Source organism: Peromyscus eremicus, chromosome 9 (genome assembly GCF_949786415.1).
Source record: "Peromyscus eremicus chromosome 9, PerEre_H2_v1, whole genome shotgun sequence".
NCBI classification, from domain to species: domain Eukaryota; kingdom Metazoa; phylum Chordata; class Mammalia; order Rodentia; family Cricetidae; genus Peromyscus; species Peromyscus eremicus.
The window spans coordinates 9,002,077-9,026,589 of record NC_081425.1 but is presented as its reverse complement, the minus strand read 5'-3'; the positions used below and the strand labels follow the sequence as shown (position 1 = coordinate 9,026,589).

The window sequence follows — 24,513 nt, the reverse complement described above, 5'->3', positions numbered from 1 at the left end:
CAATTCTAGGTTTTGAAGAAACTGTGATCACAAGTCTTGTTTTATTAGAATTTCCTTACAAGCACTCAGAATTCTCTTTGCAGGACTCCATTCTTGTACCGTGTTCTGACAATATTTATTTACCCATATTAGCCATCATTTTTATGAATTCTGAACACATTAATTAAAGAGTCAAATATATAATGTGCTTGAAACATTGAGACAATGATGTATACTAGACAGTCCTTAGAAGATCAAGGTTGATTGAGTCCTTGGTAGTTAAGAATAGGCTGCATTCACAACGTAAGCAGACTCTACCTTCTGCTTCTTCCTCCTGGCATATACTTCCCAATCCCCGGTGGATACTGGGCAAACACCTCTGTGTTCTGTTGTAGCTGAACAAAAAGTGAGTTCTGAATTGTTTTGAAAATAGCAAGATTTAAACAATTGCCTGTCACAGATTTGTTAATATTATACTTTTCATATCTAGTTAGTATTATCAATGTCTAAGCTTCTATTATTTAATATTTAGAATTGTTTAATTCTCATTTTGAAATGGATATTCCCTAAACTTACTTCATATGGCTGTGCTCTAAGAGTAGAACATAATTTCATTTTTTTCAAAGATTTTTTTTTTACTTCATTAGGAACTTTTAGGAGAAGGCATGTTAACAGTTGTGACAAACTCCTCAAAGGGAAGAAGGGAAACTGCATTAAATTAATGTGAACATCACCGTGGAGAGTCCCTGTAGCGTTCCTAGTGTCATGACATAAAAAGCAGATTACTAGTGGAGGTGTGACTCACAGAGGGTGTGATTCCCCCGGCAGTAGTTGGTCCTTCCACCTTGTAGACAGAGGCCTTAGGGTTCTCCTCCATTATGTTGTCCACATGTTTTCTTCATTTTCCTTTCAAGAATGTTATCCTCTGCTCCAGAAATCTCATTAACCATTCCATGAAGACTTAGTGTTTCCTGGGTTAGAGCTCACTTAGTAGTTTTTTTCTTTCCTGTTTTTTCCCAAATTTCTGAATCCAGACAGACTTCCCCATAGTTGTAGTGTGTATCATCTGTTTGCTTTACAGTGGCTGTGTACAACGCTTTCATGTTACTCCATAGTGATGCATTTGACTGCTCACTCGACTGATAAAGCCACAGTATACTGTCTGAAAACAAGTGCAATTATGTGGCTGAATTCTACTAGGTAACTCTGAAATCTATTAAAATGTAATGAACAAATGTATCAATGAATGGTTTAATTGGCATTGGCATTTTATATTTCTAGGTTGGTGATGAACATTGTGAGAATAAGAATTACACCTCCGTTTTCACCTAGTCTGTTGGTACAGAATGTTGAATAGAGTAGGAACTGATACATTTTGGGACGTGTGAATTTAAATATTTTCATGTACAATAAGTTGATACTACATTACAATCATTTGGAAGTAACAGGACATTCTAGTATGTTCTACTGCCTGTGAAATTATCCCATTACTAATGTTTGCAACTTAGTGAAAGTATATTATTTCCTCTATCTACAAAAGATTTTGTGGATTTTATGTCATTATAAATTTAATAGTTTTGGCTTGTATATCTAAATGCATATATATATGTATATAAAATATATGTGTTTGTACATACATATATACTTGCACTGGGGCTTATCTAAATACTGCATAAAATATACTGATTCATACACTGTGGGTATAGACATACATATGTAATTTAGCCAGAATTATTAGCATCACACACACACACACACACACACACACACACACATACACACACACTCACACTTTTTATCATGTTGTTAAACATAGTTAAAATCCATTCTTTTTTTGTTTTTACTATAAGCATTTCACCTCAGTAGGATGGTGCAACAGTTTGTCCATCTATGTTTTGAGAAGCACAGTCCTGATGTCTGTTCCTAGAATGAAATTCTGAACCCAAATGTCTCAAACAGCTCTGAAGGATGCTGCTGACCAGGTCTCTAAGTCATAACTCTTTCCTTTCACTCTGTCAGCTATGCTCAACGTGTGGTTGGAAATGGAATGAAAGCCCAGTCTGGAAATCCTGAAGTCAGAGTCAGAGGAAGTGACCCTGTGATAAATCAGATCATTGATAAACTGAAGCATGTTATCCAGGTAAGTGCTGGCTTGATTTTTATGGATATACTCAACTGTAAATGAAATGTGACTACTTTCCACATATTTGATAACTTTACTAATTGTATCTAATATCCTACCTAAATTGATCTTTGTAATAATTTATTTTTATCTAGAGTTCCAGAAATAGTTTTTTGAGCCATTATCATTTAAAGTCAATCCAGATGGTATGGTGGGTGATCTGTGTCTGTGAAAAGCAAGGCTTTGCCTTTCACATTTCAGCTATGAACCTCTTAGGGTATATACATCCTCAGTAAAGAATAAGCCTAGAAACTACTACTACTAAAGAAAACCATATCAGACCACAAAAGCCAGAATTGCCTTTCATATAACTATATGAACTTTGTTGTGAAAATAGCGTTATCCTTAACCAAACAACACATAAATAATCTGCATTTCTGGTACTTATTTCACAATTTACATATTAATTGTGTAATTTTCCTAGTGGGTGTTCATTAAATACTTCTGTTTGTTCTTCTATGTCATATGCGTTGATGTTTTTAATACATAATATATGAACCATATTCAGATAATTATTCAAAAAGTATTTCACAAAACTGTTTATTAATTGGAATAATATATTGTGTATTGTAAATACCACCTGCATCCCACATTTAGTGCTATTTGATGTAGGAAGGAGTATGCCTTAAGTTATTAGTCATTCTGTAACAATTTATGTATGTATATACTTCCATTTTATCCCAAACTTGGTGTAGATAGTTGATCATTTTAAGTATGATACTAGAGAAAATCTAAATAGCTCTGAATTTTATTTGCATGTAAGGTATGTCTGAATCACTTGCATGATTGTCACCATTTCAACTTATTCAGAGACAATTAATTATTTGGACTCAGCTCATGAATCTCTAAGTCCCAATAAAGCATATGTAAGGGGACACAGAAGCTAGTGTACAAAGCAGTAGATTTCCTTTAGCTACATTGCTATCCTGTTGCACCCACAGTGGCCTCAGAAATCCCTTTGAGTGGCAGAACCAGAGGTAAGTTCTGCTCAGAAAAACATGTAAGAGAAAAACATATGAGGAATAGCTGAGAGCACCCACACCCCTCAAACAGGTAAAGCTAAACTAATTTCCTCAAAGACAAAACTCCAACGTGAAATAGCTGTTATGTTGCTAATGAGTCAAATGATGAGGTGGGTCTGGGGACAGAAAACCTTAAGATTGTATCAGGAGCAGAAGCAACAGGGAGGAAGGCAGGGATGTGTTGGCACCTGGCCCAGTAGCTGAGGTCACCTGTAGTTCTGTTGTCCTCAGAAGCAGTAGGTCTCGGACCATCAGTGACTATACCTCACACATTCACTAGAAACTCGTTCTGCCAAATTTCCTTTTGATTGCAAATTTTCTTCTCCACAGCAACAAGAAGAACATTGCTGCTGAAATTGCTTCAAGAAAATTTAGGATATTACTTTACTTCCTGAGTTTCTGTTGGCTCGAAATCAGTATATTAGCAACTGCATACACAGGTCAAGTAAATGTCCACTGTATGCTTCTGTACATTTTTCTGAGTTGCAGGTTTCACAACGAAAAATTACAGTGTGAGGATTTGTGGTTGAGTGTCCTGTCAATCAATTAGAATGCAGGAAAGTAAGATTGATTAGAGAAATGAACAGAAATATACTGTAGTAGTTCTGGTACTAGACAAGTTTTGTCATGACTCAACAACAACTCAGGATGGCAGACCCCTTCAGGTTGCTTGTAGAGACTCTAATATGCATATCTTTAGTCCACAATGTGCACCAGACATTGCTAGATAATACTGGGATAAGGATGAGCTATGTTAACTCAGCTCCAATCAACAGTGGCCAAGGCAAGACTAAGACCTGTAGCTATCAGAGTGATTACCTTTTTTCAAAGTAACAACTCAATTAGTAATATCTAGTATGTGACTGGTTTGTAGGTATACATTGTTTGAAACTGTAATGCACAATTGATAATAAACCAGAATGTTAATAATAATAATCAGTTCATTGTACTGTGAGACAACACAATCTTCATGACTTCCACAGTGGGTTACAAATGACCTAGTGAGTGTACAATGTAGGCAGAGTTTTCCTGTCCCAACCACCTGCTCCCAAATAACTAGCAGCCGCTTCCCAAATAACTGACTCAGAGACTTGATATTAAATTATAAATCCTTGACCAATAGCTCAGGCTTGTTACTAACTAGCTCTTATGACTTAACCCATTTTTATCGATCTATGTGCTGCCCTAAGGCTCATGGGATTTTGTATGTCTGACTCATTCTCTATCTGTCTGGTGACTCCTGACTCTGCCATTCTTCCTCCCAGCAATCTCAGTTTGGCTTTCCCACTTAACCTTATCCTGTTTAGCTATTGGCCAGTCAGTTTCTTTATTAAACCAGTCCCAGTGACATATATTCACACAGTGTAAAGGAATATTCCACAGCAGTACAAAGTGATCTTTGAGTGTGAAAATTAGAACTTTAATGATTTTAATCTCATTCTTTCATTGATTATTGTAGGAAGTGAAATATGTAATCAGGTAGTATGGTGATAATTGTGTGTAGTTTTCTGAACACACACACACACACACACACACACACACACACACATATATATATATATAGAGAGAGAGATATAAAGTGGGCATGCGATCAAACTGTTTCTATGTCTATATACCTATATATCTATATTAATATGTATCTATCGATCATCTGTCAATCATCTATGATTTGTGTGTATATATGAAGAAACCTGCTGCACCTAATATGTCTATTGCTGCTGTTTATTGTCTAGATAAGTGCACAGACCTAAGGACATAAACACAAAGGAATGGGTAGATCTCCAATCTTCAGACATTCCTAAAAGGCCTGTGGAGAAGGCTTACTGATCTGTTGCCCTGCAGCATAGCTACATCCTTTTTAGAAAGATATCAAAGCCACATCCTTTTCAAGGGAAATGATTCTACTTTTTAGGCTCCTGTTCAGATTGCACCCCATTCTTTCATCTTTGTAGGTATGCAGATCTCAAATTATTTGGGCTTTCCTTTCATTGTAGAATTGCAAGAAAATATCAAATATATGCTGCCTTTGAGGTCTGAATTTAAAGTCTGCTGGGATCATATGGATGAAAATTAGATTTTTGTAAAGGATCACAGAAAGTCATTTCCTGAACAGGTGTCACTAACACATTAACCTTTTGTACCTTAGAATATACTGCTTCATAAGCTGATTCTCCTGCAGGTGAAGAAAAAGTTTTTATTTTGCCAGACTTCTGACTCCTGATAATATATGTATATGTGCCCTGGCAATGTGGCTGGTGTCATGTGCAACTGCAAAGGACAGTTAACAGGATCCCTAGCATTATTTGTGAGAATCCTCTGGTGTGAGGATTCATTACTTTGGGGGTAGTATGGGCTGAGTGAGGGCAAGGGCATAGGGATGTATTTCACAATCTAGTCCATAGATTTATATGAACATGTAAGTATTTGTTTAAAGCTGTTTTCACTGTAGTGGATGTTAGCTACATTTGCAAATGTGCACTGTGGAAAAATGCTGTACTTTCTAAGAGATTAATGTGCCCCTTGCCCTTTTGTCTGTATACAAGTATACAGAAATAATCTACCTCTATTTTTTGCCAGCAAAAAATATTAGTAATAATTACCTCCATATGTTATTTCTGAAACACCTGTGTTCTTGGCCTGCTGTAGCTGTGACCTCATTTTCTCTAACTTCTGTAATTAATCACTAAGCAAGTGGACAGAGATTTATGTTGAAATGGCTACATTTTCAGTGTTTTTACAGTTATTTTATTAAATACATTTAACATATAATTTTTAAATTCATAGTTTGAGACTAGGTTTATGAAATAGTGAGACAAGGTAGATATGTCTACTCTCAGTGGATTTGCACTTTCTGATAATGTAAATGAACAAACATCACAATAGCTGGCATGAATTACAAAGAAACACAGTAGACTGGGAGAAGAATTCAAGAAGCCTGTGCTACTGAATGAGGAAAAGGAATGAGGAACGTTGGTGAGAACTCTGGGGCAAAAGGTCTGAAAGTTCATTGTCTTTGTGGCATAAAAAGCACCAAGTTACAGCAGAATGGATGAACAGCAGAGACAACCTCAAAGTATGTCTGGGAGAATGTTTGTAGGCTCCAGTTACAAGTGTATGTTATTACACTAGAGTATGCTTTATACTAAATGGAAGAGGAAGACATTTAAAGTGGTCAGAGGATGACTTAATTTATGTTTTATAAAAACAGTTTTGTCTCTAATGTGGAAACTGGACCTTGTGGAGAAAGAATCAAAGAAAATCATACAGGTGGAAGATGATAATAATTGGGACTTAGATGATCAGCATAGATAGTGATGAGAAGCAGATAGAGCCTGACAAATATTAGAAATGGAATTGGTTTGTGGGTAGATTGGAAATAGGAGCTAGGAAAAGAACAAGGGGTCAATTAGATGGTTCAGTGGGTAAGGCAATTTGCTGTAAACCTTGAAAACCTGAGTTGTATGGGGAACAGAAACATATAACAATGTTGCCATGGTGTTGAAGGGTGAGGTAGAACCCTGCCAGTGACCAGGAAATGCTAGCAGTATGGACCATTTAGATGTGTGAGAGACCAAATCAGAAGTCCCTTAGCAAAGTTAGGATTAACAAGGCATCCCCACAATAGACAAAAGAAGTACCTGCCTTCCACCCTGCCTTACCACATGATTGCTACTCTTTGTAGTTCTCCTTTCTGTGTGTTGTATGTACCCAGATGTGTATTCGCTTACCTACATATGTATACATTATAGACTAGGATCTGCATACAAGACAAAATCCGCCTGAGTTAGGAAAGAGACTATCAAGCTATTTATTTCTTTGTTTTTATTTTTAACTCTACCATGAATTTTCTTTCTTTTTGTGGTAAAGAATACATAAAATTGTAATTGCTAGTGGAAGTATGAAATCCATTGTGAAGCCCCACAGCTTCAGAATGGCTGTTCTAACAGTATAGAAGTTCATTGAGATATATAGACTTTTGTTTAGCTAATCTTGCCACATGTTTTTTTAAATTAATTTGCGAGTTCTTTACAATTAATTTTTTAAAATTAAAAATATTGTAGTCAGAAGACAATTTGCAAAGAGTTTCAAGGCTTCCTAGAGGAAGAAGTTTTAGCATAAATAATCTTAATATATTTCATCATTTAGGACAAACCCTATTTCTATGTTCTGCCCTTAAATAGTATTGATAAGACTCAACGCAAAAAGAGATCCATGGGGTGCAGTGTGATAGTGTGTTCCTCATAGGCCATCTCGGGTTCCCACTCTTTCTGCAATTCCTCAAGGCCCTTCTGCACTGTGAACAGGGATCTTGGGGGAAAGACAGCATCTTACCTGCTCTTCTCTAGCTGTGATTCTGATCACTTTCTCCTGATCCTGCCATGCTGGGATCCCAGGACTATCTTTTTCAGGGCTTCTTCATAAAGAGTAATTTCTCAGGGTAAATACAACTGGGGAATTTCACCAGAGTGTAATGTTAACTTCCTCAGATGTTTGTGTCCCACTGAGATTGGAAACAGTACTTCATTTCTCCTAATGTATCTCATAGGGACAAAATCTGCAAACATTTTCCATTCGGATTCACTTTGCTAGAACTCCTTGTTCATATTGACTGCTTGTTTCAGAGGAAGTTGTCAGCACAAATGTTACAGCTGTGTAACAAATTGTCTTTAAACATTAAACATCTATCATTTTTAAGAGAAATGATGACAGAAGCTAAAATACTCACTGCTGGGTGCTATTAGGGTACAACTGATGCTTTTCTGCTTAGAAAGTAATTTACAAGCTTTCATTATGAGATGTAAGATGAAATGGCATTCAGCTTTCCATAATCATTTTACTGCCAAACCTAAAAATCACTATAATGTTGTTGAAACTGGTGAATTTAAGTAACATTTTATTTCCTCAAGCCTTACCATTCCAACACATTTAAGAGTGCTAAGTTTCTATTAAACATTTGCTTAATATGTACTAAACTTCTTTATGAAAATATCTTCATGAATTAAGTAAATTTTATTCATTTAATGAAGAATAAAGAAATCATAATAGCTGCTTAAATTGTAAAATAACCATACATATGATAGCATATATTCTAATGATCATAGTGTGCTATCTTAAGGCAGAGGTGACGTTCGTATTTTATGTAGGGAACAGCTATGTTAAATAGAATCTGTCTTTTTTGCTTTTTTCTTGAAATGCCAATATTATGAATACTCACTTTAGAACCATGACTAAAAGCGCTTCTAATTTAAATCTCAATGAATAGTTATAAAGATAGTATTGCACATACAAAAAAAAAAAAAGACAAGAATTTCTAAAGATGCCGTTATTTCAAAGTTTCTAAATTCTGAGAACTTCTCAAGCTTTTCTCATTAAACTTACTGTGCAACACATTCATTTTAGAAAATTTCTGCTTGTTTTAACTGTGCATTGAACCAGTCAGGCTTTGAGAACTGGCATGTCAACAGATTCTGGGAATTTTCTTCCTTTGACCAATCCTGTCCTGCTCTGAGAAAGTGCCACCATCCTCTGACCCCTTCAAACTTGATTCTAATATATAGTTGTTATGGCCCCAGGCCTGTAGTACTAATATTCCATAATCAGAGAGTTCTGCACTTGGAATTAGCAATGCAGTAGCCATCTAAACACATTTAGTTAACTTATTTTGAGAAGAAAGTGCTTGAAATGTACTCAATAACTTTGAATGGCCATCTAATTCAACAATTAGCTTGTTTGAGAAAATTCAATTGAAGCCTGCTTCCTGGAGTAGGAGGTAGAAGGACTCTGACTCCATTATTGGCTGTTTCACTAAAAAAAAAAAAAAATCAATTGCTAGCATAAAAAGCCATTTCAATTAGTGTACAATCAACTGGAAACGAAGTCCCAAGAACTCTCTTTGGAAGTAATGAGATTAGAGTTGGTCATCGTTGATTTATTTCTTATTATTTAGAGTATGCAATTGTCTTACGAGGACAGAAGGCTAAGCCTTGTGTTCATTTCGGCTGCTGATCTGACATTGTAAGACTTGAGCAACTTCTCAGCTAGATTTTCTTTTGACCATAACTGAAAGAACATTGATAATTAGAACTTTCATTTTTAATTATTTACTCTTGTAAGATTTCATGTACATGTATAATGCTCTGTGATCAAAGTCCCCTATTATCCTCTCTATTGTCCCTCCTTCCCCCACCAAATCTCTTCTTCTTAAGCCCCTATGCTACTTCCACATCCTTTGTTTTGTGACCTACTGTATTTAGAGTGGCCTACAGGAGCACTGGCGGAGGGTTATTTGCTTGAGTGGGGGCAATGTATCTGTGCTATACTCCTGAGGAATATGTCTCCTTCTCCCCATCAACCTTTGACTGTCTGCAGCCCCTGGAAGGTGTGAGACCCTATGAACACCTCCATCTAGGATGGAATGTTGATGGGCCTAGTCTTGAGCAGGTCTTCTGTAGATTGCCATTGCCACAGTGAGTTAATGAGTACGACAGCCATGACAGAAGACACAGTGGTTTTGTAACATTCCTTCTGTGGTGGTTTGAATGAGAATGGCCTCCATGGGCTCTTTTGCTTGAATGCTTTGTCCTCAGTTGGTGGAGTGTTTGGGAAGGATTAGAAAGTATGGCCTTGTTGGAGGAGGTGTGTCGCTGGGGGTGTGCTCTGAGGTTTCAGAAGCTCATGCCATTCCCAGTTAGCTCTCTCTCTCTCTGCCTCACAATTGGTGTCTCAACATGTAAGTTCTTAGCTATTGCTCCAGTACCATGCCTGCTTGCCTGCTGCCACGTGCCCTAACATGATGGTCATGGACTCACCCTCTGAAACTGAAAGCAAGCTCCCAAATTAAATGCTTGGTTTTAAAAGTTTCCTTGGCCATAGTGCTTTGTCCCAGCAGTAGAAACTAGTAATTTTTAACTTTGAATTAACTTTTAAATTAGCCTGTAAGGTGAATTGTTAAATGGTCTTATTAGTAAAAACCCTGGAGCCAGATATTGGGGTGAAATTCGAAAGATCAGAGCAACAGAACAAGACTCAGCCAACCTCACCTCGCCAACTCCTCAACTGATCTTATTTCCTTAGACTGAAAGCCTCTGAGTCCTCACCTGAATGGATCTCAGCTGAACTGCTGATAAAAGCCTCTAGTTCCTGGTCCTCAAGCCTTATATACCTTTCTGCTTCCTGCCATAACTTCCTGGAATTAAACTTATGTGTTCTTCCCAAGCTAGGACATGAGATCCTAAGTGCTGGGATAAAAGCTGTGTGCCACCAAGCCTGGCTCTCTTCCCAGTGTGGCCTTGAACTCACAGAGATCCAGACGGGTCTCTGGCCTCCCATAGGATTAAGGGTGTGTGCTACCACTGTCTGGCTTCTGTGTCTAGTCTAGTGGCTGGCTCTGTCCTTTGATCCTCAGGTAAGTTTATTAGGGTACACTATTAGGGTACACAATATATTGGGGTACACAGTGTATTACCACATTAGCCTTACCATTCTCTGACTCTAATATTCTTTTTGCTTTCTGTAGTCTTCCCTGAGCTTTGGGGGGCTTGTATACATGTTTCATTTGTAGCTGAATACTCAATATTACTGATTCTCATCCCATTGACCAGTTAGGAGTTTCTAAATTGGCCTTCATCAGCCTCATGAGCACTCAATACTTACTGGTTCTTGTCCCATTGACCAGTTAAGAGTCTCTGAATTGGCCTTCACCAGCCGCAAACAGAAGCTTCTCTTCCCACGGCTGAGAGCGGCAACGATCTTGGAAGTAAACTTACATTTTTACTTAGGCAACTGGTAATATCTATAAGCATTGATAAAATAATCTAAAAGCTTTATGTATTTAGTTTAAAATAAGATGAAATATGACTTAAGAAAATGTGACAAATTATAACCACTTACTACTAAATTCAGATTTCTTAAGAAAAAAAATCCAATGGGGTTTAAAATATTGCAGGAATAATGAAATACAGAAATAATTATACATTGTATTATTATTAGAGTTATTCTTGTCAACTTGATTGGATTGAGGGGTGCTTCAGAGATTAGTATTCCACATGTCTGCATGAGTCAGTGAGGGTATTTCCATAGATATTAGACCATGGAGGCTCTGACTTATCTATTTATCTCAGCAGTTGAGTATACTACTGAGAGACGGTGGAAATGTGGAGGATGGGGCATGGTTGAGGGCAGTAGGTCACTGCAGACATGCCCATGAAAGCTACATTTATCAAATTTTACACTGGCTCCCTTGTATTACTATTCTACTTTGCTTCCTCTCCATCGTGATATGAGTCACTCTGATGTTCTCCTCCACCACAGAGGTCTAGAACCTCTGAAATTGAGATCTAATCTGAATCTTTCTTTATCATAAATCTTTCCTTATTTGGTATTTGGTCACAATGCTGGTAAAACTGACAACTATATTAAGTGACAAATGTAATGTTTTTAAGACCATCATCTATCTCCCAACTGAGTAATTTCAAATAACTAAAAAACAAACTAACCCAACTTTTTCTTCAGTTTTCACAAAATAAGCATTCCTTAACAAAGCAACATAGTAAGGAACAAAGCTGATTTTCATAAAATATGTGGCTGAATTCCAGCTCATGTGACCAGTTCTTTGTGACTACAGTCAGCTTATCTAATACATTTCAGCAGGTGGGGTATTTACTCAAGATTTGCACTGATGATTTTTCAACATGATAATTTCTGTTTGATAATTGTTTGCTTCTGCTAAATTTTTTAAAACCATTTTCAGTTCTTCACTCACTGATAGTGACATGGCCTCCTATAGTCTGGATGTTGCCACCATTGTTCTACTGGAAGGATTCTTGCTGTACTGACTGGTTATCTTTACTTTTTCAGTTATGTATTCAACAATATCTTACTAGTGATTATCTCCTTTGGCTTTGAAGCACTTACCTCTACAGCGTATTTACTCTCTTGGCTCCTCTCTTCTGATTTCTCAGCAAGCTTTCTGACTACTCTCATTATATGATCTTTGTCTTTTTCCTTCTTTAGCTCTTTAAAAACTATTTTGAGATACCACCCAATCACCTTCTTCTTCCCTTCCTCTGCCATAGAGACTCTCATAACTTTGTGATAACCAACTATCTTCTTCCAACATGTTTCCTTTGAGCCTCATATAACTTCAATTTCCTCAGATAACTTCAATTTATTCTCGTACTGGACAAGCAACATGGAGGTTGAGATTCAAGATGGCCGCACAAACTCAATCCTGATGGATAGACCTTCTTACTCTGATTTGCATCCTTATGCCCTTTCTCAGTTCCCTAAGCCTGTAACTTGATTTGCTGTTTAATTACACCCTAGGCTGGTGACCAATCACTGCAATGCTAAGCTTTCCTCCCATCTCTTTAACTTGTATGGTTCATTTACCTCATGATCATCACAGTAGTTGACACCACTACACTTGTCTGTCTAGGACAGAGCAAGAGTTTCTAATTGTTTTTTAATTTGGTCTAGAAGACATCAGTACAGTTATTTATCTATAGCTGCCATCTCCAGTTCCACTCCTACACTTTATATAACACATTATGCTTGTCTCCTGTATCCTCCATTCATCTTGAGAAATTCCTAGTTATCTTTTTGTGGCAGATTCCAATAGATAATCATTAGTCTATCAGCACACTGGATATGGCATCAACCCTCTAAAAACACTCAGAAACCACCATGTGATTATGATGAAATCCAATCACCTGCATTTTTGTTTTTTCTTTTTTTGCTAATTACGTAAATTTGACAACATGGCATCTCTTTTCTAAAGATATTCTAAAATACAAGTCAGTGAATTAAATATATTCACTTACAAAGAAAGCATCTAACACATTTTTAAAGATTCAAACATTAAAGCATGGCATTCACATGCATGGTTGGTGGTTACAATCCACATGAATGCAGAGAGTTTTACTTGCAAATAAGTGAAGGTAATTCACCCTTTAACTCCTGGGTGCATGAAGGTACCAGGGAGAATAAAGAAACTGGGAGACACTGGAGGTGGTGGTGCACACCGTTAATCCTAGCATTCAGGAGGCAGAGGCAGGTGGATCTCTGTGAGTTCCAGGCCAGCCTGATCTACAGAGCAAGTTTCAAGACATCCAAGGCTACACAAAGAAATCTTGTCTTGAAATCTAAAACAAACAAACAAACAAACAAACAACAACAACAAAAGCAAAAGAAACTGGCTGGCCTAGTCTATGATGAAATGAATGTGTTTTGTTGGACTCCTGATATAATTTACATGTAAATTGCCCCCAAAGTCTATTGTGTTACATGTTTTATCCCCAGAGTGGCATTATTTGAAGGCTGTTGTAATGCTGAGAGTTGGAATGTAATTGAATGATCTTTAGTCTATTGATTGAACCCAAAAAAGAACTGGGAGATTCAAACCTCTTGTCACTTGTGTTCATAATCACAGGATAAGCCTTTTCCTCCACCATTGCAAATATTACCATCTAGCACTCCCACTGAAGTCCTAAAAACAATGGTGTATCATGAATTGCTAAATGGTCTTATGAATGAAAAAAACCCAGAGCCAGATATTGGGGTGAAAGCTGAAAGTTCAGAGGAATAGAAGAAGCCAGCCACAAGTTCTTATTGCTAGGAAATCCTCAGCCCAAGAGAGCTACTTCCTGTATATTCATGCCTTATATACCTTTCTGTGCCCTGCCATCTTACTTCCTCTTTCTGCCCAGCTCTAACACTTCTTGTCAGTCTGTACAGACCTCTATGGTTAACTGGTGTCAGGATTAAAGGTGTGTGCCACCAATACTGGTTCTGTTCCCAGTGTGGCCTTGAACTCACAGAGATCGGGATGAATCTCTGCCTCCTGAATGCTAAGATTAAAGGCCTGTGCTACCACTGCCTGACCTCTATGTTTAATATAGTGGTTGGCTTTGTCCTTTGATCCCTAGGCAAGCTTTATTTGATAGAGCACAAGTAAAATACCACCACACAATGTGTCCTCTTTATTATGGGTAGGAGCTATAAATACTCAGAGCCTAAATAAACATTTTCTCTGCAGGAATTTATTATAGTAATTGCAAGATGCTTTATACAACTCCCCAATTCAAGAATTGAACACTGAAACATTCTTCTCTTTATATTCCACCAACTGCATGGCTTAGGGATTGACTTATTAGGGGTGGCAGGAATGAAGAAATGACAGATGCGTATAGAAAATCTGAGATCTGGTGGGCCATCCATTCTGATGGGTACACTCTAATGGCAACCCTAGGGAACTTAACACACTTGTTTCACACATCTGAACTGAGAGGGTTTATTGTATACAATTGATTGAGAAGGTGGAGCTACTATGTACAGCTGAAAAAGAAAATGGCAATGTGTTTAGCTGATCTCCATAGGAAGTCTTTATGGGAGAGTAGTCTCAGGCTGTGGACATCCTGGAAGAAGCAGCCATGGTCAACATTTTCTGTACACATGGTTAAGATCCACACAGGGATCAGGGAATGATTTAGCATTGCTCTATGTCTGAGATATTGGGGTCCTTGACATGGCTGTGCTCATATGAAACAATACACACACACTCATTATTGATCTGCTTCTTATGTGTTTATTCAGGATCTTCTCTGCTCCCCATAGCACTTGTGCTGTATCCACAAATACCTAGATTATTCTACCCTTATTACTTCTGATCATGGCATTGCTGTCCTTGACTAATTTCAATACATGGAATTCTGTCTCACAGCTGGAATTTCAGTCTCCTCTTTGTCAATCATTTTTTCCCCTATGTGTTCTAGAGAAGACCCCCACCAGCTGAGTCTGCCTATTTACTGAAATTCATAGTTCTATCCCCCTGCTTTGAATTGTAGCTTTGAGGGATCATGATAGCCTACTTTACCAAACCACCCACCTATCCATGCAACAAACAAACCCAAAACAGCCTTTTGTGTCCACCTACACCCAACTGGGTGGTGGGAGGAGTTACAGTTTTCCCTGGAAAACTACCATAATTTTATTCCACTTGCCTCAAGGTCTAGCATGCGAAAATTGTCTCTCTAATGATCATTTTCAGCACTCCATTGCCATCCATAGTTTTTTTAATAGCTCACTCATACCTAATCTTAGCTTTCTGCAGGTAAATGATGAGTCCATAATGCTTTACAGGTTCAATAAATTTACTCTAACCACTCGACAGCAATTTTATGAATGTGCTTTGAAGATATAATTTGTCAGAGCCGAGCAGTTCCAGGATGTGTTCCTTGCAATTCTGTAGCACTTAACCAGATGGCCTCCTATAGCTTAGGAGCAGTTAAGACACCTAGAAAGAAGGCTGACTTAGGAGGGAAGATGGTTGCTGGGGACCAGCCAGGATATTTCTTAGGCATAGACTTTTGAAGAAGAAAGATAGCTATTATGTAAAGATCCATTAGAAACTAAACCATGAGGGTTCTGTACAAGTTATAATGCACTATAATATACATATATATAAATTATAATAACAATAAACATAGCAAATCGTATGAATATAAGCTTTCTGTTTATTACGTGTTTCACACTGATGTGGTAGAACCTTAATCAGTTTCATCAGATATAGAACAAATCATAGATTTTAAAGTAATGAGTTGGAGTAGGTATGTCATTATGGTGAGTCAGCAAGTGTTTCTGAAAATTATAATTTTGAAATTTTATAATGTGAACTATAGTATGAAACCAGACCTACTCTTCATTAAACAGGTGATGAAATCCTATTTAACTCCCTTTAATACCCCCTTTCTTTTCATCTTACAAAGGGAGCTTGCCAGCTTTTAACTGTGATAGTCTAAATTTAATTTATAAGATGGACATAGCAAAAGCAGATAGCTTTCCTTTGATCAATTCTAGGAAATTTCTATGTTAACTTCCATATTTTATTTAATAAATAAGCCTTTTAATGCCTTTCTACAAGAATCACACCTCCAGGGAGGATGGCTAAAATTTCTAAAAAAATAAATATATTCTTAAAACATTTTATTAATCCTGAAGAACTTGTTCTTAAGAGTTGAAAAATGTATATTTTCATCTATTTTAATGTAATCAGAATTTTAATTTTATAATATCCCATTATAAAACATAAGCAAAATATAACTTGAATTTATAAAAAGTTATTTGCACTTAGTTCTTTTTTAGGTAACTATATATATATATATATATATATATATATATATATATATATATATATGTATATATATTCTTTTTTTAAAAAACAAAATATTTATTTATTTTTATTTTATGTGTGTTAGTGCCAGCATGTATGTGTGTGTACCACATCTATGTTTGGATGCTAGGAGAGGGCATCAGATCCCTTGAACCTGGACTTACAAGGAATTGTGAGACACCTTGCGGGTGCTGGGAACTGAACCTGGATCCCCGGGAAGATCAGCAAGTGCTCATAACTCTTGAACCATCTCTCAGTACTACATATGAATGTTTTCACTGATATGAATATTTCAGTGTTAGCATTAATTAATATAACCAAGAGTTCAGTATCTTTACCCAAGTGTTGATTTCTGTGCTCAGTTAATAAATATGATGACCACTGTGCAAATTATTCTAATTTTAGTTACTTCTTAAGAAGATTTCTTTATCTGACATTTTCAAAAGTATTGAAGCCTTCAAGATTTTCCACTTAAGACTAATCTTTATGTTAAAGGCTAGAGTGAAATCCTTAACTGTAATCTCCATTCACCATAGAACATAAAAGCATTAATAAAATGGTGTAGATAAAATTAACAATTAATTTGATTACTATAAATAAAGTAAAAATAACAGGAAAGCAAATCTCCCCAAATATTATATATTAATAGGAAGTATTTGAATTCATTCTCGTGATAAATAACTATTTTAACCTTAAATTGTAATTTTAAAATCGTTGTAGTTTTTGATGCATCCATCCATCTATCTGTCTAAATTCCTGGTAGATGTGCTCAACATTCTGATAAATACAAAGAATACAAAACCAAGAAAATGAAAACACTGGTGAGGGTAGATGATGACATTCTAGAAATAATACTTATTTAATAATGAACAGGTTTGCCTCTGATGTAAGTGATGAAGAGAGACTGAAACCTCTTTTTCTTCTAAATATATTTGAAGTTCTAGTATGAGACAGGAACCCTCCTAGGGTATTTTTGTATGAATCAAGGCGAGTTATGACAGCTTTCAAAAAACAGTATAAAGCAGAAAATGTGCAACGGTAAAAACAAATATTTACATAATAATTAGAGAAATGAAAGATCCACTTTTTAGAGTTTAAAGTAAGATTTGTCCTTCAGCCTCAGGAAATACATATACAGTACCCAAAACTTAGAAAGTATATCCTCCCAAATGAAGTTAGAAATAATTATCAGAGGTTATTGAAGTAAAGTGATGTTATTTAATTAGAATATATTAACAGTATGTTTGAAACAATATTATGTCTTGCTTATAGTGTAAGCGATAACTGACTGAAGAAATAGTGGACAATGACATATTTTGACAGTCTATTCTGCTGTAATGATTTATTGTTAGAAAACTCCTCTGCAGAATTTGGTGGAGTTGCTCAATTTCTGTTCATGTGCCTGTATGCCAAATTTAAGATACATTCTTCCTAAAGAAATGTTACATGGACATAACCGAAGCAGAGAAGCAGATAATTCTATTTTTTTCAGCCATGGGTGTGGGGTGTGTGTGTGTGTGTGTGTGTGTGTGTGTGTGTGTGTGTGAATAATTTTGAAGCATGTTCTATTCTACCCAAATCTCCAATAATATTGTAACTCAAATCAGGATTTTGAGTGTTTGGGCAGGTTCTGTAGAGAAGCTGTGCAGGCCAAAGCTAGCATTTAACTCTCTCTATTTTTCAAGGTGCTATGCAATCCCAATTGTAATTGTCACGGGGCACATTTTTACAAATATGCAAACAGTACACTTAGAATTTATTAGAGCGAGAAATTATGATCTGTTGAAATCATCATTGAAGTAATACTTTTTAGTATCTTTGTTCACAATCATGTTACTCTGTTGATAGGAAAAAAACATAGGAATTTAAGGACTGATTTCTAAGTTAGATACTGATTTATTTGCACAAATTAAAAATAAGATTAAATTATTACAAAAATTACACTGGAAAACTAGTCTGAGATACAAATGAAATTGTATTTTGTTGTTAAATTTAAACAGTACCATTTTTTGGATTGGTTTATTAAAGAATTATCAGTGGAAAAACATGTGCTGTAATTAAATCATTTCAACAATCATTTCTTGAGGTCTTAATATCTTGCATTTCACACTTCATAGTGGTAGATAAGAACTCTCTGTAAGGGTGAGTTCTAAGAAAGCCAGAGCTGTTATGCAGAGGAATTCTGAATTCTCTGTAAATATAATTCATTATCAGTACTTTCCTCTTCTGAAAATGTTAGAGAATTTAAAATTCTGCATTAGTGTATTATAATAACACATTGGCCTGATACGGTTGTATTGTGCTTATCAATTATACAAGGCATAGAAACAAGGTGAATAGAACATTAATGTGGCAACATTTCCTTTTCATCTTTTGTAAAATATTGTTCATTTTATGGATGATGTAGATTAAGTTTCAATCTAGAAATAAATTTTCATGTCCTTTCTTTACACCACAGCAACATTTTCAGGTATTGATTGCTTAGGTCTTATGTCCTATATTGCAGTTTGTTTATTTAAACAGAGTATTAAAAAATAACAGTGTCTAAGAACTAGTGCTGACTTCACTTGCCCCATCCCATCCCATCTCCCTGTTCGCTCTTTTCAACACAAGAAATTTCATCACTGGAAAAGGGAAATGATAATGGAGCTGTTGGAAAGGTAGATTCTTTGCCAATTACTCATTAAAACAATTTCTCAATAGATGATGAAGTATTGAAGTGTTTTGGGAAATATTCTTTAAGCATTTAATGTGCAGGCATACCCTAACAAAATCATTTTATTTATTTATTTAATAATTTAATTTAATTTTACATCAGCCACAGATTCCCCTTTCCTTTCTCCTCCCGCCCTGCCCTCCCCCCAGTCCACCCCAATTCTCATCTCCTCCAGGGCAAGGACTCCTCTGGGGATTCAGCTCAGTCTGGTAGATTCAGTCCAGGCAGGTCTAGTCCCCCTCTTCCCTTCACCCAGGCTGAGCAAATTGTCCCTGCATAGGCCCCAGGTTCCAAACAGCCAGCTCATGCACTAAGGACAGGTCCCAGTCCCACTGCCTGGGGGCCTCCCAAACAGTTCAAGTTAATCAACTGTCTCTCTTATCCAGAGGGTAAACAGAGGAAGAGAAAACTCAGTTCAATGATGCTTCTTTTTCTCATGTTGTTGTGTATACATGCTTATCTATGCAGTTCCTATCTGTTACTTCACCTCTGGACTGGTTAATCTGTTAAACTCTCAACAATAACAAAAATGTCAAAAGTCTCACCTGTTTACACTTCTAACTCACACGTGTCTACACCGTCTGTCATACTGGCCCTGCTCATCTGGTCTCTAAACATCTGGCCCACTCAGAGATTCTTGTTAATGTAAATTATTTCAGGGACTGTTTACTTACCTGGTTTTGTAATCACTGTAATCAAAGCCTGGTTCAGAGCAGAGGAATGGAGGGAAGATGTAACGGAGGCCAACAGTTGCTAATATAGAGGACTGGCCATAAAGGTAAGGAGCTTTAACACATTTTCTCAAACCATGTAGCAGTATTTCAAAAACTATCTTCTCAATATCAGTGTCATAAATACAGGAACATTTTTTTAGGAAAGTTTTCTTTCAGTTCTATTTTCATGACATTAAAGGTGAGAATGGGACATCTGGTTTCAACTTCTATCCCACACAGTCTCTGTCCAATTCCTGAAAGTCCAGACTCCAGAGTTGAGTAAATAGAACATTTCTTTCCCATTCCCTGGTAACCTCACTTAGACCTAGCCCCATATTCCAGACTCAATCAACCCAGAATTTTCCACTGTCAGACTTCGAACACAATCATATCACCAGTGCAGTAAAAATGTAATTGCTTTTGAACAACTTGGAGCTTACACCATACAGATGCAGAAGTATCTGAAATTATGTGAAACTTTAAGAATTTAGAGTCAAATGACCTTAAAGAAAAACACTGCAATTGTGAGTTAGGAAGCAGTTATGTGCCCATCAGTGTCAGGGCTGAGAGTGCACTGGGTCTGTCCAGGGTTTGGACTGTGTTGTCTGAACTGCCATAGAGAATTGGCACGAGCTTAGTTTTCTTCTTTTTGAGAGTTAAACACCACAGTTCACATGGATCTATCAATTAGATTTTCTTTTTATCGGATGAGTGAGCATAGACTGCTTACCTACCTTTGAATTTTCTGCATACACTTCTCTTTTCAACAACATCTCTCATTTCCTCATCCTGTAAACAGATGTGATTTTATTCTTTTCCTTTTCATTGAACACCTCATTTGAGACTTTTTTCACTTGATTTAATTTAACTTTTTAATGGTGGTACATCTGTTGCTGTCTGTATCTGGTTGTCATTTTAATGGTTTGCCTAGAAGCTGAAACCATGATAGAGGTGTATTTTCCTGCTGTTCCCTCTCCTTTGTTCTGGATGTATCTATTTTTAAGAAACTGAGTTGGTTTACTGTCACAGATTTTGCTTTGCCTTTCAAAGCTGTTCATCTACATTCATTTATATGCATACCTTTGGAAACATTTTTTTGATTAATTGATGTATAAAATATAAGACTTACCTTAGATGTCTTTTAGTATTTCCCAGAAGCATGTTGGTAGAGATTACTTAATGATTACTACAAGACAGGATTCAGAACAATAAATTTGGCTATATGAGTACAATTCCCAAATGCACAACTTAGATGATAAACTAGCCTTGAGAGGCCCAGAATTGATGCACATTTATCAGTTTAATTTTCATACAAATTTAAGAAGACCATGTAATCAGCACCAGCTACATAATCTTCAAGGCCCAAGGTAAAATGAAAACGTGGTACCTTGTTTAATTTCAGATAACCACATAGGTCTAGTGCAGCATCCTATCGCATTCTATCAACTGAACTACATCTCTGCCTAGCTGCATTTTACATTAAGTTTGGTTGACATGAAAGGTTGATTGACTTCAGTAGTCCTTTTAGAGGAACAGTTTTTAAACACACCCTTAAGCTCAACATGTCCACAGTTAGATCTTTCCTCAGAAGCTGAGTCTACCTCAGATGTCCTGTTTCTGTTCTAGATACCACCACCAGACAATCATTGGACTTAACATGTTGGAATGTGCTAGGATTACCATATTCACCTTTCTATAGTTGTATTGCAAGGAATGTTCCCTCCCGATCATGGCCTTCTCCCATTTTTATTTATTCCAATCCAAGTCATGCACACATTAACTCTCAAGCAAATCATTACACCAGCCCTTCAGCATGCAAGAACTCCATTTTGACGTCAGGTTGCCATTTAAAGCATAAGTTAGATGACATTTATCTAGTATGTCTTTGTAATACTCAATAATAACTTGCACCAATGGAAAGTATCAAAGACTATTAGGGTCCAGCCTCTAATAGTCTTTTCCCAGGGTTTCCAGAAGAGACACTACCAACAATGAGAAATAACCTGAGGGAATGGATCTAAGTGCACTGAGCTCTTTAGTCCATTCACTTTATTCTTCTCATATAAAACTCTCTCTCCACAGCTTCAATTCCGTCCTCATCCTTAGCTCCTCTCTGTCACTTCTCCTGTCCCCTCATAGTTCTATCTAAGTTCTTTCCGTCTTGTCCTTATCTTTGTCTTTGTCCCTCTCCATCTTCATTCCTCCTCATTCCTCCCCTGGAACTGGTCCAAAACCTTACAAGCAGTCAGACTTTTACAATACAATGCAAATATTTCAAGGTTCCCACAAGAGCAGTGATAGTCAGCTTTATTTGCAACCCAAAAAAGGGAGTGAATAAAAGATGTGGGGCCAAATAAGGGCTGGAATAAAGTAGAAAGGGAATTTATGTGCTCAAAATATATTCTTAGAAGTGGTTAGGTGTGCTCAAACTACAATCTTAGAGGTGGTTAGGTAAAAGAGTCTATGAGTCACTAAAATAAAACTGCCTTTTTTTTCCTGTGTTGCCATTTTCTGGCAGAGTCGGGGAAGAGTACTCCATAGCTAGGCAATTTGCATCACAGCTTGAAGCACCTGGTATGAAAAAGCCCTTTTATTCTAAGTTGCTCAAGGATTCCACTTGGGCTGTTGTTCAAATGGTTAAATGATTTAATAATAATAATAATAATAATAATAATAATAATAATAATAACCAGAGCCAGATATATCAGAGTGAAAATTGAAAGATCAGAGAAGCAGAACAGCCAGCCACTAGTTCTTCCCTCTATGAAATCCTCAGCCTAAAGAGAGTGAGTTCCTGTTTCCTCATGTCTTATATATCTTTCTCTGCCCAGACATCACTTCCTGAGAATAAAGGTGCATATGCTTCCCAAGCAAAAGCATGAGATCTCAAGTGCTGGATTAAAGGTGTGTGCCGCCACTGCCTGGCTCTGTTTCTTTCCTGTTCTGGATCAATCTCATGTACCTCAATGTGGCCTTGAACTCACAGAGATCCAGTTAGATCTCTGCCTCCCAAGTGATAGGATTAATTGTGTGTGCCACCACTGCCTGACCTCTATGTCTAATCTAGTGGCTAGCCCTGTCCTCTGATCCTCAGGCAAGTTTATTAGGGTACACAACATATCACCATAGGCTATGAGAGATAGGAGGGTCTGAGCTAAATTTGCACAAGAAACAAAGCTATGCACCTAACATCCACCCGGCCTAGGTGGTGATCCCAGCTCCCTATGGATATTTACCTTAATTCAAGAGGCACAAGTGGTCTGGAATGGTATTCTGTGTGTCATTTGTCTTTGGATGTTTGAGAGGTATCTCAGATAAGATACACTGTTAGAAGTTCTTAGAAGAACACATATCACACAAGAAAATCATTGCAGGAACTGGATAATACATATTCAAAAGGCTAATATCACCAAGACTCCTTGAGGCTTAGCTCTGTAGATACATTTGCAATCCATAGGCTAAACAAAGCTGAGTATCCCTTACTTCTTGGTATTGCTGTGTTAATAAGCATCAGATATTTCAAATAAGGTATTACATACAGAAAAAGCTCCTAATCTGTTGGACAAAGGCATCCATTTTCTTTTATTTTGTGTTATTTTATTTGTTTACCTGCATGTACAGATGTGTGGACATTGTGAATATGCTCATGTGGAGGTGAGAGTTCTGCCTGGAATGTCATTTCTCGGTAGCTGACCTTGTCCTTTATTCAGACAACTTTTCTTACCATGGTGGCAGTCATCTGTAGCATGAATCTTAAAAGGTCTTATTAATAAAAACAAACCTGAGGCCAGTTTTTGGGGTGAATTCTGGAAGATCAGAGAAGCAGAACAAGTCACAGCCACCTCACCTTGCCAGTTCCTCAGCTGATCCTGTTTCCTCAGACTGGAACCCTCTCAGTTCTCATCCAGAATGAATCTCAGCTGAACTGCTGCTCAAAGCCTAAAAGCTTAACCAGCCAAATGTTTCTAGTTCCTGGTCCTCACGCCTTATATACCTTTCTGCTTTCTGCCATCACTTTCTGGGATTAAAGGCATGAGTCACTATGCTTGGCTGTATCCTTGGACACACAGAGATCCAGGTAGATCTCTGCCTCTGGAATGCTAGGATTAAAGGCATGTGCTACCACTGCCTAACCTCTATGTTTAATATTGTGGCTGTTCTATTCAGTCATCCATTAGCCAGTGATAGCCAGCCTTCTGCCTCTGCTTTCCTGGTACTCTGATGACATATAGAGGCCACTATGCATTGTTTATGTCGCTTTGTGGTCACACTCAGGTTCTTATGCTGTCCATGCGTCTGCTTTACCAGCTGAACCATTTCCACAGCACTGAACCATACCTCTAAACAACAACTATGTATTTGAGATGTTCATGCTGTTTAAATTATATTTTCTGTGTTCGTTATATTTTACAGAAACCCATGTAGGATTTGAGAAGCATAGATCTGCAATGTGTGTTGCTGTTTCATATTATAGAAGTCAGGTTTGTGCCTGAAATACTTTTGGGCTGGAGTATTTTCAATAAATGTGTTAAATTTCAAGTTTGAAAATCTCCTTAACTACGTTAAATACCAAAAAGATGAAAATGATACTGTGTACATAAAATTGTAAGCCCCATATTTCAGGAAAAATATCATATAAACAACATGAACAACATCTGTTTTCTCCAAGTCATTTTCTCTGAACTCACACAGATCAAATGTCCAGGAATTCTTTATCAACGCAATCAAATTCA

At 36.9% G+C, this 24,513-nt stretch overlaps 1 protein-coding gene across 1 annotated transcript in view; it reads left to right on the top strand.

Annotated features, from left to right (window-relative positions):
- Gpc5 (glypican 5) overlaps positions 1-24,513 on the top strand; it is a 646,525-nt gene that overhangs the window by 418,887 nt on the left and 203,125 nt on the right. The window contains exon 6 of the mRNA XM_059274285.1: positions 1,999-2,119. Within this exon, the coding sequence (XP_059130268.1) occupies positions 1,999-2,119 (121 nt within the window). The remainder of the gene's footprint in view (positions 1-1,998; positions 2,120-24,513) is intronic.